This window comes from Heterodontus francisci, chromosome 36 (assembly GCF_036365525.1).
Source record: "Heterodontus francisci isolate sHetFra1 chromosome 36, sHetFra1.hap1, whole genome shotgun sequence".
NCBI classification, from domain to species: Eukaryota; Metazoa; Chordata; class Chondrichthyes; order Heterodontiformes; family Heterodontidae; genus Heterodontus; species Heterodontus francisci.
In genome coordinates this window covers 33,477,653-33,496,510 of record NC_090406.1, presented here as the reverse complement: position 1 = coordinate 33,496,510, position 18,858 = coordinate 33,477,653, and the positions used below count along the sequence as shown (strand labels likewise).

General features: G+C 41.3%; 1 protein-coding gene across 10 annotated transcripts in view; it reads right to left on the bottom strand.

Moving 5' to 3' along the window:
- LOC137351735 (phosphatidylinositol 4-phosphate 5-kinase type-1 gamma-like) overlaps positions 1-18,858 on the bottom strand; it is a 214,556-nt gene that overhangs the window by 9,450 nt on the left and 186,248 nt on the right. For 4 of the 10 annotated variants that reach the window (XM_068016487.1, XM_068016490.1, XM_068016486.1 and 1 more), the window contains one exon: positions 10,656-10,748. The exons of 1 other annotated variant lie outside the window; for it this stretch is intronic. In XM_068016487.1, the coding sequence (XP_067872588.1) occupies positions 10,656-10,748 (93 nt within the window). Of the gene's footprint in view, positions 1-1,700; positions 9,507-10,655; positions 17,149-18,858 lie in introns of those variants that run through there. 5 more of the 10 variants (XM_068016491.1, XM_068016497.1, XM_068016489.1 and 2 more) reach the window with 4 other exon arrangements.

Sequence of the window (18,858 nt, the reverse complement as noted above, 5' to 3'; positions counted from 1 at the left end):
TGACTGATCATGGGGCAATCTGATTCTAGTTGATGCTTCCATACAAAACAAACTGCCTTGTGCAAGTATTTGTGCTTTAATCAAGAAACTTGGAAAGGCTTGAGGTCCACAGTTCAATACACACCAAAGGTGAAAAGAAATTAAGAAAATGATAGGATGTACAACACAGGAGGCTATTTGCCAGCACTACCTCGCCTACTTTAATATATTCCCATTCACTGGCCTTTTTCTTATATCCATTTGTGTTTCAAGATTGTATCCTAATAGCCATGTGATAAAATATTGTTCTAATAATCCTCCATAGAAAAAAACTAATTGCTCCTTCCTTTTAGTCACTTATCAGTCTATGTCCCCTTGTGATCAATTTACAGCCCACAGAAGTAATCTTCCACTGTCCACTCACAAAACTTCAAAATGTTGGTTTTAAGAGTCTCTAAATTGTAGAAGGAAGGAAAAATTTAGGGAGGTGAGAAATTCCAGTTTTAAAACCCTGTGAAAGAACAAGTTAGAGCAAGTGACAGTCTGAGAAGCCTTTACTTCAATACAGTGTAAATAAAGGAATTTATAGGATGACAGCTTAAAAGGCACAAGAAAGAAAACTTCAGAGGTTCACTGAAAAAAAAACGTCAGAGGTTGATAAGAGGAATGGACTGTACTGGGGGAGATGTTGTAGACCTGAGGTGAGGTTGGGTAGATCTCAGACTGTTTATGTACACTATTAAGGATGTATTCAGAGGTAAAGGAGCTCACGCGTTAAATAAATTTTCCCAGGAGACTGAAATAGGCAGCAAAAAACACTGTGGAAAGTCAGGCAGAGCCAAATCCAACCAATTGCCCTCTTTTGCAAAGCTGTGCACATCCTTTGTACAAGAGGGATGCACCATTTGGTCTCAGGGCCTATCCAAAGCATTACTAAGAGAGGAAAAATAATAATCAATGGGTCAGGTATGACACTAATTGCAAACTATTTTATATACACTGCTGTGCTCACTGGTCACAGATTAGACTGAGGCCTTTGTCAGTGGGACAAATTGAGCTGTTTAATAATGGAGGTGCATTAAATGAAGATGCTGGCTATACATTATAGAAATTAGAGATGCAGCATCACTGGAAAACATGTATTTCCAACCCCCGACATTTTTTGTTATAAATTCTAGGCTGGAGATAATGGGGACCTTGAACCCTAACATGTTTTACAGTCATATCTCTGCAAGGCACTACAGACTCAGCCTAAACATATTGATGTTATTATATAGCTTCAGTACTGCTGAGTCCAGACATACAGGTCTCATGATAACAGCAAAGTAAACATGCCAGATTAACTGGGACCTCTAACCTTAACAATTTTGCAAGTTTACCAACCAAGAGTGTCAGGAATCAACAGCACAAGTGCACCAACTTTAAGTTTCAGAGCGAGGTGATTATATGGAACTAACTGCCCAGGGAGACATAGTATCAGCAAACTGAAAAAGGATGCTTCAAATGGAGGGATTGCTAGATTAACACAATAGGAATCTGGTTTCTGTATAACCCTACGTAGTTGAGGATTTTCATGCTATTTAGCATTAGGCGAAGCGCACAGGTCGATTTGTGAGAATCTTTTAAATGAAAGTATTCAATTCAAACTTCAATTAAAGTGGATTTTAGAAACCAAACAGCAGACATTCTGTAATGTTATTTATTATAATATTGACATTTCATAAGAAAAAACAGCAGCAAGAACAAAAGAGCTATCAAACGAATTTCTTCCAACTTCACAAACCTAATTATTTAAAATCAGGGTTAAAAATATGCACGGGCAACACACACGCTCCATTTAAATACGAGTCCATGTTCAGGTGCCCAATCATTTGCCAAATGTAAATGAGCTAGAGTTGAAAAAAAGTAAATGCTTGAGCTTCCAAAACAGACTGCAGCTGAATTCAGGAGTAGAAAGCAATTCTGAATGTCGATAAAGACAAAAAGGTGCAAAAAGAACACTCCTGTGCAGCAACAGGACAGCTTAAACACACTACCTGGAAATTTATTAACTGAAAGTTAAGATCTATTGCTGGGTCATAGTACTAAGCGGATTCACACTGCTTACTACTTATAATGGAGAATGTGATTGAACCCCTTGTATACTACTTGCCAGCTGCCAGACATTAAAACACTAATCAATATCAAATAGTCTTTGATTTAGAAATACACCAAAGAGGGGGGGAAATAGTTCCATGTCTTATTATGTACAATCTTTAACAAATATATACAAAAGAACTGCATATGTACAGAAAAGAAGTTAGTTTGAGCCACTGGCCTGAGTTTTAATAACAATACTATCAGGAACAAAGGGACAATAACACATCACAGATAAATCAGGAAACTTTTGCTGTCAAATAATCTTCATGATATTTGGGCAGGGCTGTATCCCTGCAAATTTAAAGCTAACCATATTCTATCATTTAAATTTAGAAATGTTATATATTTTTGCTGCAGTGCTTTGAAATGCCTGAATAGAGCTAGTGGCATTTCTTGGTGGCAATCCTACGCTTCCCACTGCAGCAACACACTGGCACCCTACACTGTCACACTGTAAAACAAGGAAGAGCTCATTCCACTCTGTATAAAAAGCGTGAATTCATTCAATCGTTCTAGACAAGGTGCAAACCTGTTCCGCAGTTGGCTTAGTGCCTGCTGATGCAAGCAGCATCTGCTGCTATTGTATATCGGTTGATGGACTGTAAATGCCATCACGATGGGTGAGTTGAGAATAGTTGTATTTACAACTATAGCATTTCCAACTGTCCATGTTCCTCACAGATAATTCAAATTTAATTTTGCTGAGACATTTGATTAAAAAGTGTCAGGAGCACTGGAATGCATAAAATACTTGTGCTAATAATTCCAATTTACAACATTTAACAAAAAATAAATCAAATGGTTCATTAAAGTCATGGTGCTTTGAAGTTTGTAGCTTCACCATAAAATTTTCTTTTTGCCAGATTTCTCACCTCCTCTTAAAAGTGCTTATTAACGTGGGAGACACAATTCCACAGCAGCTCTCGGGTAGCTCATCCATTTGGATGATCCATGTGCTAAGACCATTGGGGGCATAAAGTTAAGCCAGATGCTGCCCTCACCCAGCATCAACACTTTCTAGAAGTCAAGGGGTAGCAATCAGGGGTACAGATCTTACCCAATGTTCCCCTGCCTGACCCAAGAGTACAGCACCAATTGTTGTACCCTTGCATCACTCAACGCAGAACTGGGTTTGAAGCCAGGACCTTCTGTTTAACCTATTGTTTAATTGTGCATTGCTTTTCTCATTTGAGCCACTAAAGGGAGTCTCATTGCACATTTCAGACCCATCAATGCTGATGTTAAAAGCAGCAGTTTTTCCGAAGAAACGTTTATATAGAAATGCAGAGCACAGAAAAAATACTAACTTTACTGCAAAAAGGATTTTAGTCTGTTGATTTGTAATGCATGAGCTCAGGTACCAGAGTTCAATGATCTCTGCTGAGAATTCAACGATGCAATGAGAACTGACTGGTCATATTACTTAAATCTCATGGGACATAACTGCCAAATTAGGTTAGGTACTGAAAGGGAAGGTTTTTTTAAAAAAAATTTGTTCGTGGGGGGTTGTGGGCATCGCTAGCTTGGACAGCATTTATTACCCATCCCTAATTGCCCTTGAAAAGGTAGTGGTGAGCTGCCTTCTTGAACCACTACAGTTCTTGGGGTGTAAGTACACCAACAGCGCTGTTAGGAAGGGAGTTCCAGGATTTTGACCCAGCGACAGTGAAGGAACGGCGATATGGTTCCAAGTCAGGATGGTGTGTGGTGTGGAGGGGAACTTGCAGGTGGTGGTGCTCCCATGCAGGGGAGTCAGGGGCCCTTAGGATAATCAAGTAGGTGTAAATTACCAGAGAAGGACACTAAAGCAAACAGTATAAATAGAGTTAAGGGACTATTTCTAAAGTGATTGAGGGCTCCGATGAAAAGGTGGGGTTGATTTGTTTAACCTAATGGCCTTCATCTAAGGTTAGTATCTTCTGTATTAAAATTCATACCAGATAAAATATTAAACTGAGAACGGATTAAAACTCTTTAAATTAAATTATAGGGGATGCTTCAAACAGAAACAATTCCACTTGCTGCCTTTTTTAAAAAAAACATTGCATAAGAATGAAATCATATTTTTCTGGGAGATGTTTCATCATGAAATTAAAAGGGGCAACAGAAACTTCTGTACAAAACCTCCCAAAGAGGCACGACTGTAAAATTACGCTCACTGCTCTGAATGTTAAGATCATTCTCTGCAACTATTAATATTCCTATTAGAACCTGGAGACGTGAGATACTTTGGGAGGAGGTTGGGTGGGGGAGGGGGGGGAAGATGCAGGGCTGAGTTAAGGGCAGAAACAAGGGTAAACAGTAGGTTTTAAATCCAGTTTTAGCTCAACTGGAATCCTAAACTTATGAGTGGAAGGATTTTGCTTCATCTGGTTGAATTTTGTCCCAACGGCAGTACCAATGCCATTTCCATTCTCAGTAAGCAGCCGACTGCACGTGATCTCTCGGTGACCAGCCAATTAAAGGTGGTGAGATGTCCGGGCGATCCAAACCAGGGCCTAAGACGGGAACAGAGGCTGCGAGGTTGGCATCAGCTGATGCCGCGGCAGGTACTGGTACCATATTTAAAGGGCTGCCAGCCCTACATTTGTTGCTGCCTGAACAGCGAACTCCTTCCTGCTACTGTTGCTTTGAGACATCCTGCTGCTGCTCCTCTCACTGAAGACTCAAACCAACCAAGGAGCTCACTGGAAAGTTACAGCAACAATGGCAAAAGGAAGACCCTGAACCTGGATCTAGTGCCACAAGCACGTCAATGGCCTCATTAAGTCCACCAAGGTGAATACTCCATACCTCATTTCCCTTTGGGGCTTGTATGTGGTAACATGAGAAGGTTCGCTTGGTGTCGAGGGAGTGACCACACAGTTGGTGGCAAGGAGTGACTCAGCAACATATCCTGCCAGAGACATAGCTGCATATCGAAGAGAGGTGTCCATCTGTCACTGGTGACCTCCACAAGGTCCCTTGAGAGTGGCTATGTGCCCCCATCATGAACTGCTGGGCCTCCATCAGCATCAGCGATTTGTTTGCAGGAGACGATGGCGCACAACGGAGGGTCAAGACCGGTGAAGAGGAGTCATACCTACACATCCTCACTCCCATGGAGGCAGCAGCAATAGTGTTGGCAGGGCGGTTATACAATTGCTAATGGTGAGATGGGAATGCCAACCCAAGAGGGTGAAAACGAGTGTGCATCTGGCACACACAGGGCATAGTGCTATGTGACCAATGCAGGACAAATGGAGCTCCACAGAAAGCATAGTTGGGATGAGGAAATGGGAAGCCCTTAACCTTTACATGTTTATGTTCTCTCATGCAGGTCTGGGTCAAGCCAAGTCACAAGTAGCTTGAAAGACCGGGAGTTTGGCGGCTACGTCTGAAGAGGAGGGGTGGGTCCTCAGAAAGTGCAGCACATCAATCCTCGCACCTTCCACCAGCACAGATACTCTCACATTGATGGAGATGAGTGCACAATCAGATTCGGGGTCACAGACTGGTGAGCAGATCACAGATGTGCCTGAGTAGCTGACGGAGGCTGTGACAGCCAAGGTCACTGACAGTCGGAGGACTGTGGGAGGTCAGGCTTATGCTGAGTCCCAGGCTGATGACATGCCTTTAGTGTCAGTAGCAACACGGTAACGGCTACAGCAAGGTAATGGAACATCTGGTGGAGCTTCCAGAGGAAATGCACACACATGCGCGGACAATGGAGGAGTCCATCCAGGTCATGAGTGATGTCATGTCTATGATGGCTGCGCGCTTGGCTTCCTCCATCGTGTGATTGGCGACCCTCATGAATGCCAGAGATGCATACAGATCTGCATGTCATCGCCTTGTCCGAGCTCAATGCAGCAGTGGCAAGGCAAGAGGGGGAACGACGCACCTGGATTCTCCACCAGGTCCTTATCCTTCTCAGGTCAGCAGGAAGGTACAAGTGTGACTTACAAGGGAGCAGCGACAGGCTTCTGCTTCTGGGGGCTCCTCTCAGGACACTCTCGGATGGACAGCAGCTTCTCAGCCCCTCTCATGTAGGAGAAAAGAGGGAGGAGGGTCCTGCACCTGTGCAGGAGCCCCTCAGCATGCCAGGGCCCTCCAGGCCTCAGGCAGCCAGAGGATGGCCACCAAGGTCATCCCAAGCCACGGGGCAGCACTATCAGCAGCTTGCCTCCAAATCAGCTACAGGCGCAAGGGGAGCACCATGTAGGAGCGCATGAGTGAGTTAAGAGGAGCATCTAGTTACACTTGGGGTTCAAGGTGATTCCAATCTGTAGATGGAAAGCCACATTTCTGTTACTCACCTCAATAAATCTTTCACTGTAGATGTTTTTCATTCTAATTCGTGCTGCCCTGTGAGATCTCATTTACATCTTTGCTCCCTCAATGGGCTTGAAGTGGTGGACTAAGGTGTGTCCATTCAGTTTCTCGGCCTTGCCAATGTGCACCTTGGCGCTGGAGGACAAAATGAAAGAGACAACAGGACTAATTAAAGGAAAAGCTTCATTGGCACCTTTCTGAGCGGGCACAAAGGTCACAGGAAATGGCTAATTATTAGGGTGGCCTGAGCCTCCCTTGCGCGCATCTCATTGCACCTTGTCAGTGGTCCAAGGGGTCCTTCATTTTGAATTGCCTGGTCAGCTGGCTCCTCCACATCCTCATCAGAGGAGGCGTCACGATCAGTGATGTCCTCATTGTTCAATGCCTCCCCCCTCTGCAATGCTAGGTAGTGCAGTGCACAGCAGACCACCACGATATGAGACACCCTTGCAGAGGCATACTGACGGGACCTAAGACTCGTCAATTGCCTCCTCGATGGTTGTAGCCATGTCTTTACTGGGTAGCCCTCGTCACCCAGTATCCATCCCTGGAGGCATGCAGGGGTCTGGAAAAGCTGAGGCAAATGGAACTGCCAAAGTATGCATGCAGGTGTCTGCCTTCCAGAAACTGTGCACACACCTGAAGGATCTACTGCTCCTCTGCACCCTTCTCTGGCATGCCGACCCCGAGGTTGACCGTCTTGCTGGCCGTGAGAATTGTGCCGCAGGAAAATCTGTACTTAAACCCGATGCATTGTGAAGCTCTTAATCCAATCTCTCAAGCTGCTCCCACAAACTTGTACCCACCAATACTTCACCCTAGTGTTACACAGCTCAAAATACTCCTGATACACAGCCAAGTTTGGCAGATCAGAATCTAATTGTACTGCTGGATGCTTTTCACTTTTCAAGCACAACTATTAAAATTTCACTCTTCACCGAAATCCTAGTGACAAATTTGATATGTACTGAAAGCTAACTAGATTAACTACATGGACCAGTTTCCATATCTCTGGAGTCTCCTCTCAATGAAGGCAGACATAGATGCCGAAATCCACCACCTGCTTCAATGTGCCAGCTCTGCCTTAAGTTGACAGAGGAAGAGAGTATTCGAGGATCAGGACCTCAAACCTGGGACTAAGGTCGTGGCGTACCGGGCAGCAGTGATCCCTGCATGCCTATATGCTTCAGAGATTTGGGACAATCTATAGCAGGCACCTCAAGGCACTGGAGAAATACCACCAACGCTGTCTCCGTAAAATCGTTCACATTCGTTGACAGGATAGATGGTCTTATGTCAGCATCCTCTCCTAAGCCAACGTTCCCAGCATCGAAGTACTAATAACCCAAAACCAGCTTCACTGGGTGAGGTACAGCACTCACAAGCCTGACATCAGGCTCCTGAAGCAACTGCTCTTCTCTTGAGCTTCGCCATGGCAAAAGACTCCCAGGAAGACAGAGGAAACACTTTAGGGATGTTCTCAAGGCATCCCAGAAAAAATTAAACATACCCAACGACACATGGGAGTCCCTGTCCCACGACTGTTCAAAGTGGAGAAGGTGTCTTTGGGAATGTACTGAACACCTTGTGAGATTTCAGCAGCAGCACGTGGAAGCCAACTTCAGGCAGCGGAAGGAGTGCACAGCCCAAGTAACTCACCTACCCAACTCTTCAAACTCCACCTGCACACATGTGGTAGAGTCTGCAGTTCGCACATCGGATTGGTTAGCCCTGTTAGAACTCACTGAACCGATGTGGAAGCAAGTCATCCTTGGTCCCAAGAGACTGCCTAAGATGATCATTAACTCGTCATCTGAATGAGTGGCACATTTTACACCAGTCTCAGAACAACAAGCAATCTTACTGTTGCTTTTAGATGAACAATTAGCAAAGTTAAGCTGGGGTCTACTCATTTGCTCCAAACCACCTTTACACAGAGAGAGAGAAGCAATGGATTTGCTGTGAGGTCAGTCTTGAGTGTGTCCTCAAACAAGTTACTACCTAGGATAATAGGCAAAGGCTAAAGTTTAGTGAATACCCCTGCTACATGGCAAATCTGAATAGGCTTGGTTATAGCTATTGGGCCCTTCAACAGCTGCTTTTATATTGCTTTTTATGCTTTGTTAATGCCACCAGCTCCTGATTGCTGTTGTCATTATTTGCACAATACCAGCATAAGCAAATCTGCCAGATTTGAGGTGGCTGGTGGCAGGCTCCTTAAAGTGTACAGGAATATCTGAAGCTGGTGGCATGAACACACCACAAAATGAATAAAAGGCAGATAAAATGGATCTGGAAGATGCGGACACATCCTCAATTACAAAAAAAGTACATTACTGAAGTGCAATCAAGATATAGTTCTGTTTCTTCTTTAGCAACCTTGGAAAACACAGGAGACCGCTTCTATCATCAAAACTTCCAATTCAAAAAATATATTTAAATAAAAATACAAATGCCTGCAATTCTAAATTGCAACAAACAAGAGTGAAAATTAACTGGACACTACATATGTAATCTTTCTTATTAAGTTAGCTATTTACCTGGCCTACACATTACAGTAACAGAGTTTATAAAGGTAAACATTTGAAAATATTTTCTTCACACATTATGTAATAGAAATCACAGAATACCATTTAAATTTCAGCATAAAACAAAGAAATGGTATGCGCATTAAATAGGTCTAATATAGACATCCAAGGAGCTAAAAGCCCATTGTCTCTTATAAACTGTACAAAGCAGCTCCTTTCATGGCCATATATTTAAACATCGTCAAAAACAAGAAGAAAATGGGCTGTTTGAAATATGAAGTTTTTACTTTTTCCTCAATGAATATTCCTCCCTCCATCATTCTATCTCAAGTACAGACCAACCACAAATCCGCAGAAATTTCCTCATCCATTTAGTCACCAAAAATCTTGTGCAGGTGATCATGAATTCCACGTGTTTACAGCCAATGGTAGACATCTGTATGAGGTGCCAAAAATGATCAGACTGATATAGTCCCTGTGTATCATGTGATTTGAAAAGATCCATTAAATAGAAAATGCTAGAACTTCACAGCAGCTCCTCGGCATCTAAAACAAAAAGAGGGGACTGAATATTATTTCAGGTAGAGCGCCTTGACTAGAACCAATGAAAGGTCTCCACTGAAATGTTCATGTGCCTTTTTTTCTTTAAATTGTTGACTGACACTGTGCATTTTTGGCATTTTAAGATTTTGACCATTTGTGCTTTTGTTTTTAAAATGAAACAATTACAAAAGAACAGATAGAAAGATTTGCATTTATCTAGTCCTTTATCACATCTTAATATCCCAAAGTGCATCACATAAAATGAATGATCTTGAAGTGCAGTTACTGCTATGTGGGTAAAATATGACAGTCGCTTTGTACACAGCAAACTCCCACAAACAATTGGATAAAGTTAGTTTATTGTAAAGAGGGAAAATTCATGTTCGGATTGGACTGGGGTGCTCTGCACATCGAAAACGAAACCAGATATCTAATACTTATGCTGCTTTCTCTCATATTTCATGCCAAGACATAAAAATCATTTAAAATGATCACTGACAATTTGTTTGACACCAGCTGTTTTCTGTTCCTGATGACTCAGAGTAGGTGGTGAAATTTAATGACATGAAAACTAAAAGTATTTTAAAATTAAATTTGAATCCACTATGGATTTTAAATGCTAAAACCTACATTTTGTATCTGCTGCCGTAGCTATCATTGTTACTTCTCGCCAACAGTTACTACTATTGCAGCCCTGAAACCTGCATGGATGCAGAAACAAACTCACTTTACATGGGAGAAAAGGCAGCAATTCCAACACTTCTATATGTGCAATAAATTGCGAGCCAAGAGGCACAAATTTAAATAATCCCCAGGTTCTTGGGAGGTATATTTAACCTCCATCACTAATTAAATACAAAAAATACTCAAGGTCTGTGTTATGTAGGGTTGCTACAATAATCAATATTTTAATACTGAGCTAGAATGTGCTGTGATTATCAATATGTCTGAGGCTCAGGATGACCTGAGCACTGTGATAAATAACCAAAATAAATGGGAGTTGTTATTCTAGTTATAGGGCAAAGACCACCTGCGTTTTCACTCCAGCTGCCAATATACTAATAAAGATGCAAATGGTGTGAACCTGAAATAACAAAAATGTAGGAAATATGCAGCAACTCCACCAGTATCAGAAAAGGCAGATTAACCTACTATTAATGATACAATACTTCTATTGTATATACCACCTCCAGGCGCGTATCCATTGTCTCTCGAGATAAGGAGGCCCAAAAGAACTTCTATCAACTGTGTGCAAAACAAAAATAGAGAAAGTAACCAGATAGTGATTGCAGCTATATCTTCACCATTCAGTTTGGAAACTTAACACATTAGTGGAGCATATTGACATGGGAGAGCTGAATAAAAGTAACGTGGAAGTTTAGCTGTACAATTTACATCATTTTTAAGGGAAGTCTCTTCTGTTCGAGAGTAAAGTCACAAGACAGCACTCTCCATATACCCATCAGCAAGATTTTAAACCAGCAGGTGGTCTTTGTTCAATGGAGACACTACTCTCACCCTTTTTCCAATTCTCCTCCCCTCCACACCACACCCCCAAAGCACCAATCAGGATACCAAGTAATCAGTTCGCCTACCTGCTCTGCACTCAAGTTGCCATTAGTCATATGTAAGTCTAGCACTGGATGACAAGAAGCCAACAAATTGCAGAGGATAGCGTAGCTGAGCCAAGTTACGTCCACAGACACTTTTCAGTACGGATCAGCGTACAACGTTTGAGAAAGAGAATCCTGGCTGATCATCTCTTCCCCTAAAGGAATGGCACCAAGGTCAACTGTAGCTGCCTACTGAGATCAGCTAACTTATGGTTGGGCAGACATCAAACCTGTGATGTTCCTGCTCTATATGGCTCAAAGATGAAGAGAACTACCTTGACAAGTGCTAATATTTCTAAATCAATTTTTAAAAAAAGGACACCCCTGTCCAGCCATTATGGCATTTAATAAAGATGTAAACATTTAAAATAAGTAATATTTCATAATTAGTTTCTTTCTCATGCTTTCAAATGAGGCAGAATGTTCCTTTCATTAACCGAGTGGAGTCAAAGCGCCTCCACAGCTAAAGAATCACAACTCATGCCAGCATCCATCATACCCAGGTGGTCAGGTGCAACACAATTTAGAAAATAAATACGTGGAGTGAAATCCAAGTGATGCTGAAACAGAGACACAATGCTCATTGCAATTCAATATTCATTACGACAGCCAGATAGAGGCAAACTGATTTGAAGAGGCAAGAAGGTCAATGAGTGTGGCTGAAACTAAAGCATAATTTCCATTTTGATTAGATTAAGTACAAAATATTGTGTGATTAGGGGATTACTTTATCAGAGCAATGGACTCTAATCTGAAAAAAATATCGCAGATTAAGTTCCCCAGCAGAGGGGTACTCACACTATTTGCTCCATCAGACCCAACCAGTCTGTGATGGGGGAGTTGCAAGTTGGGCAAAAAAAAAAGTTCCATCGCTTAATTATAACTCTCAGTGGTTTAACCATGGATTGGCATTGATTTTGGGAGGGAACTAGGGATGGATCATCATTTTAACAAGAAGGAAGCTTACATTTGAGAAGGCCAGCGGGTGTGGGGGATTTTAGGAATCATGGAAATAATTACAAAAATCAATTAAATACATATTAACCTTTTAAAATAGATGACCTTTACAATAGGTATGCAGGTGGGGAAGAAACATGAGAAAATACAAGCCTGTCTACTAATCAGTCCACTAATCATTTCAGTAAAAGGATAGAGATACTCAATTCGGTGGGCCGAAAGGCCTGTTTCAGTGCTGTATCTCTCTATGATTCTAATTCATATCCATTCATTAAAGTCTCTCTCTCTCCTCCCACCCCTGAGTTTACATTGCTTATTTTGGAGATCCAATTTCTAATGCCTTAATAACTTTTGTACCAAATCAAGGAATTTTAAGCATTGGATAATTTCACATTAAATCAGATACCTCACATTACACTGAATTAGCTTTTATCCTGGATTCAAAGCATGTGGCTCAAATCAGCCCCTAGGCCACTCAAACCAAACACTCAAGACATCTGATTACTTAACATCTGAAAATTGTAACAATACATTTAAATGATGCATTAAACACCAGCAAACAGACAGGATACAAGTAAACTGCATCAGTATATGTCCTTAAATCATTGTGAAAATACATCTTTCTCCAATTCCCAGCCTCTGGATAATGAGAGGACATTAGTACTGCGTCCACACATTATACTCATTCCTCCACAGTCAGGATTCTCCCAAATTCAGTGCTTCAATAGGCTGAAGTTGAGTAAATTCACAGCTGAAGAAAACAATAATTCATCACTCAAGACCCTCACATAACATTGGGTGGCTGTTAGCACCAGAAAATTTTACAAGGGAGAGTTTACAGCAAGGTAAGCCACACTCAAATTTTATATCAATTTAGGGCACCAGAATTCAAACAGTGACAAAGTTGTAGGCAGGAAGAGATACGCAGGGGAAAAAAATTCAAATAAACTTGCAAGATTTATGCAAGTGATTGATTGTTTTGTTTTAAGCTTAGTTTAGAAGATGGTTAAGGATTCTGTACGGGAACAAAGGTCAAATTATTATAACGTTGCTCAGGGGGAGTGCTTTAAATGATCAAATCCATATTCGCTAAAAGCTACTGACCATGTACCGATTGGCAACTCACACTAAATGCAGATAGTATCTCGGTAAATTTTTGGCAATGCCATTAGAATTGTTAATCTTCCAGTGTGATTAACACTGTGAAGAGCAGAGCAAGTTGGAAATGGGTACCACAATCAGCACAAAAATGAATGGAAATAAAACCGATAAAATCAGCAGTATACATTTTTGTTTAAACCCCAGAGTGATTTTTACATAGTAATTTATCAGCAGTTCAGGCAGTTGTTAAAAACCAAAAGGGGCTTTGCTGTTTTGGTTTAGAAAGAAAGAAAGCCTTGCATTTATAAAGCACCTTTCAAGACCTCAGGATATCCCAAAGTACTTTACAGTCAATGAGGTACTTTTGAAATGTAGTCACTGTTGTAGTGTTATGACATCAGTACTTCTTGGCCTACTATTTTGTTATTACTCTCGTGCCTCTTAACTCGGCACAACGTACAGCAAATCATGTCTAACCTGAGTGACTGTCAGAAGATTTATCGCAATTTTTCCTGGTTTTGATTTCCTCGTACAAAGTGAAGGATAGTTAGTATTGGGCAGTGAGCATTTTACAGCTGATACACTAGTGATCAGCAATCCAGTCCGGTTGGTTAGGTCAAATCTTACAAGGGAAAGTTTACAGTAACATAAAGCACAATCAATTTTAAATCAATTTAGGGCACCAGAAATTCAAACAACTAAGTTGTAGTCAGGAAAAGAAATATTTCTCTGCGCTGCTTTAACAGTATATCTCTACCATTAACTTCACAACTCCACTCAGATGGGCTGCAGCGGTTCAAGAAGAAAGCTCACCACAACCTTCTCAAGGACCATTAGGGATGGGCAACAAATGCTGGTCTTCCCAGTGATGCCCACATTCCATGAAAAAATAAAACAAATTAGTGGGACTTTGCATTGGCCATTTGTACACTTGTGAATGATCTAGTGGAACACTGAATTATGATTGCAGGCACTATATTCATGTCCATAAAAGATCCAGACAATCCAGCAAATGGAACTCTGGACTTGTGAACTCAGAAAAAAATGAAACTATGAATTTATATAGCACTTTTCATGGGATGAGAGACTACAGTATGTGAAGACTAGAGCAGCTAGGATTGTTCTCCTTAGAGCAGAGAAGGTTAAGGGGAGATTTAATAGTGATGTTAAAAATTGAGAGAAGTTTTGATAAAAGTAAATAAGGAGGAACTGCTTCAATTGACAGGTTGTTCAGTAGTGAGAGATGACAGATTTAAGATAATTGGCAAAAGAACCTACGGTGAGATGAAAAGATTTTATTTATAAAAACAGCAAGTTATGACGATTTAGAACACACTGGTGGTAAAGGTGGTGAAAGCAAATTTCAATAGTAACTCTCAAAAGGGAATTGAATATATGCCTGAAAAGGAAACATCTTCAGGGATATGGGGAAAGAGCAAGATAGTGGGACTAATCAGATAGCTCTTTCAAAAAGAGATGGTACAGGCGTGACAGACTGAATGGCCTATTTCTGTGCTGCTAGATTCTATGACTCAGATCCTCAGGATGCCACAAAGCACTTCACAACCAAATGAATGACTTTTTGAAGTGAAGTCACAGTTATGTAAGCAAATGCAACAGCCAGTTTGCACTCAGCAGGGTCTCACAAACAGCAATGAGACAAATGAACTGCTCATTTGATTTTGTGATGTCGGTTGAGATATATGTTGGCCTGGATAGAAAGAAAACTCCCTTGCTCATCTTCAGATAATGCCATGGGATCTTTTATGTCCACCTAAGGAGGCATAACATCTCATCTAAAAGAAGACACCTCGGACAACACAGCACTCCCTCAGTACTACAATGAAAGTTTAGTCTTGATTAGATGTTCAAGTACTGGAGTGGGACTTGAACCCACAACAACATTCTGACTTAGAGTAAAGAGTGGACCAATGGGCCAAGACTGCCAAAATGCAAGAATTGTGCATTACAAGCAGGGTCACTAGTTTATCGCGACTATATCAAATGATCTCTTGGTCACAAGGTGTTCTGAAATTTGTTTTAACCAATATTTTGGGAATCATACTCCATGATTCAGTTAATCGTTCTATTAAAAACTGCAAACCACTGGCCTTGGTTACAACCCATTTAGTATCTCTCTACACATCTTCCTGCCAAACTTTCTTCCCCTTTTCCCCAGAAGGTGTGCTGTACATGGCTGTATACTGGAGTGGTGTGTTAATGTAACTACTTCAGCCTAACCTTTAGATTAAAAATTCTACCAATCTGCATTTAAAATTGGAAAGCTAGGTACAGACAGGCTTCTAGTCTCAGTCTTGTGAAAGGCCAAAACTGCAGTAAAATTAACTCCAAGGGCGAAGGGCCAAATTGCCAGGGCTAATGGGGCCGCAGTTGGACATCTCTAAATTAACACAATGGGGGATGAGATTGGGGTGGAGGGGGAAACTGTAGGTTCTTTTTGTGATGGATGACCTGGGAAGGGCAAACACACCTTGTTCACCTCAACCTATTTTATAATCTGGATTAGGAATGTAATACCCTTGACACAATCATTGTCTGAGCAATTGCATTAATAGAAAAGGAACATGCAATGTTTGCCAAACAGACTGATCTGGCAGCTCGTTTCATAGCCACCTCAGTGCAACCCTCATGGTTGTAAAAGAATTCATCATATATATTTCCGAATTTATCGTGCAATAAACAGATTAAATGTTTGGGTTGCAACAACTTGAAAATCGCTAGACATTACAAAATTCAAAACATTAAACTATTTGTATATAACCTGCAATTCTGCTTTGCAGCTGAGAACATGTCAGGAAGAGTATAGTTTGTTAGGAAAACACATGCACTTCAGAAACATGTATGTGTCACAGAAGCAAGAGGGATGCTTTTCAGATGTTGAGGCTGAGAAACATTGTCGGGACAATATAGTTCCTCTATATTCTGCATCTAACCCATGCTGTGCCTGACCTTAGTGTTTGATCAGACAACGTAGAGGAAGTTTTAATTTGCATCTAGCGTGTGCTGTACCTGACTTGTGGCGTGCCTGATTTTGACCCTGGCTGTCTGATTTGGAGAAGTGTTCCATCCCATAGCACAAATATCCCTCATCTTGATCAACACACACAAAAAAACACTAAAGTCATAAAATGGCATGCAGCTTTGGAAGTTTTTTTGTTATATATACACAGTGTTTCTGATTGATTGCTGAAATCACCACAATACTGCTCTGCTTTCTACACCCCTCTCCCATGAAAAATAAATAAAATAGCTGAGAACTGCATATTCAGCATCAATAATGAAAATGCACCTCTACCATCTGAGGCAAGTTCAGTTTTGCATTGTGCTTCCAAGTTTATAGCTACCAGTGTTTCTGTATGACTCAGCTTACTAATTATATTCACAAACAAATTTATGTTGATTAACACTGGAGCAAAAATAACCTCAACATAAAATGAAGAGCTTGATTGCTCTCACATGATTTATACAACTGGAATCACATAGCCAAAGCTGTATCGATCTTGGATAAACAAAAAAAACCACATTCATTGTGAGGTTGATCATGGCACTCTGCAATCGATTTGTTAGGTCAGACTCTAATTGTACAAGCTTCGGCTGGACACAGACAACAGAGCAGTGATTTGTCACTGATAAGCAACGACCACAGAATCACATGATATGGTTGCTGCGTGAGCAGAGTTGGGCAGAAACTTTTAACACTAACAAACAAGTTCCCGGACTGCCCCACCACCCCCAAAGTGTCATAGATCCCATTCCCCCAACATGAGCTCTGTTCCAGCTGTTTTCTTTGCCCAGGTTTCACATACTACACGTTGTAACACACAGGGCCCAGCCGCGAGCGATGATGTCATATCACTTGGATCCAATGGACTGAGGCAGCTTCTGACAAAAATAAAATGTTCTTCTGGAGAACTTTCCTCTTCATTCTTCAAAAATTATCTGGATAAGATTTACTGATGAAAAACAAAATACAGAATTACAAAACTGATCAATTGTAAGCTAAATGCCAATACGAACAAGTACTTTTATGCTTTTTGGTATTGGCTCTTGGTTCCATCAATGCTTTCAGACCGTTATTTCCTCACCTTAGTGGCCATTTGTCACACCAGTCTAGTTGGCAAGTGCCAGCAGGCTACATAATTATGGATGGCCAATTATGTGACAGATGGATTCTGTCATAACCCTACATACACTCACATGCTTTTCAAAGGTAATTGCTGAACAGCAACAAACAGAGGAAGCCTCGACTGATTTAACCTGATTATTCCCCTCCTCAGCTAAAGGGTACTGTGGTCAATTGTAGCACCTCTACCACTGCCTAAGTTGGGGTCAGCCAACTCAGTATCGGTAAAGGATCGCATTGAGGACGACCCTGATGCAATTATCTACTAAGCCACTGAGGAAACTTGTTTGGCAATTTTGGTGTAACTACATGAAGCAGATGAAACCAATGCAGTCATTTGTTTAAGAACAGCTGCCTTCATCACATTACCTATTTTGCTGGTAGGGAGCACAAACATTATGATGTGCAGCTTACTCCTTAAATCTCCACAAGAAATCATTGTATTGCTCCATCATCACAATATTAACTCATTGGCAGTGCTAGTTTTCAAGTGCAATGGCTTATTTAGGGCTATTAAAAATGTAATAGTATGTTTCTATTTACTCATGTTGCAAACCAGTTTAGTTTAGTTTAGTTTAGAGATACAGCACTGAAACAGGCCCTTCGGCCCACCGAGTCTGTGCCGACCATCAACCACCCATTTATACTAATCCTACACTAATCCCATATTCCTACCACATCCCCACCTGTCCCTATATTTCCCTACCACCTACCTATACTAGGGGCAATTTATAACGGCCAATTTACCAACCAACCTGCAAGTCTTTTGGCTTGTGGGAGGAAACCGGAGCACCCGGAGAAAACCCATGCAGACACGGAGAACTTGCAAACTCCACACAGGCAGTACCCAGAATTGAACCCGGGTCGCTGGAGCTGTGAGGCTGCGGTGCTAACCACTGCGCCGCCCTATTTGTTGGTATTATTTGTAGCTACAGCTCTTTTACAAAATAGTTAAACAAAAAAAAACATATTTACAATAGATTTTATGTTCAACATGAGGGATGTCAGTGCTGGGAAATGGAATACTTTCCATTTCAGTCACTCACTGCAACATTAAACATACCCAAGGAGAACTGGATGCAAAAGAAAGCTCCCTCTACACTGCCCCACCAAGCACACCAAGATCAGGCACATCATAGGTTAAGTGGAGAGTAAAGCTCCCTCTATGCTCTTCTAATAATGTATCTCAGTGCTCAAATCGAAAAATGCCCCCTCCTGCACGAGTTTAACATTCTTCAATTTTCCACACCACTTCTGAATATCAGTTAGTAATGAAAATGGGGTTGATTTAGGAGCCCATGCTCACTAGGGTCAAAACTATTCAAACTCATTTCACATAACTTCTAGAGTCTGAGACAAAGGGGACTTTCATCCCATCAAGCTGGTCTAAATCACACCATAGAGATATTTACCCACTGCAACACCCAGCACCCCTCCCAAATCCCAGTGACAATGAGTTGCTTTGAAAGCTGATCACTTGATTAAAGTAACTTGGGCATCCAATTCCACTGTATTTATGACCTGCGTGGATAATAAAAGC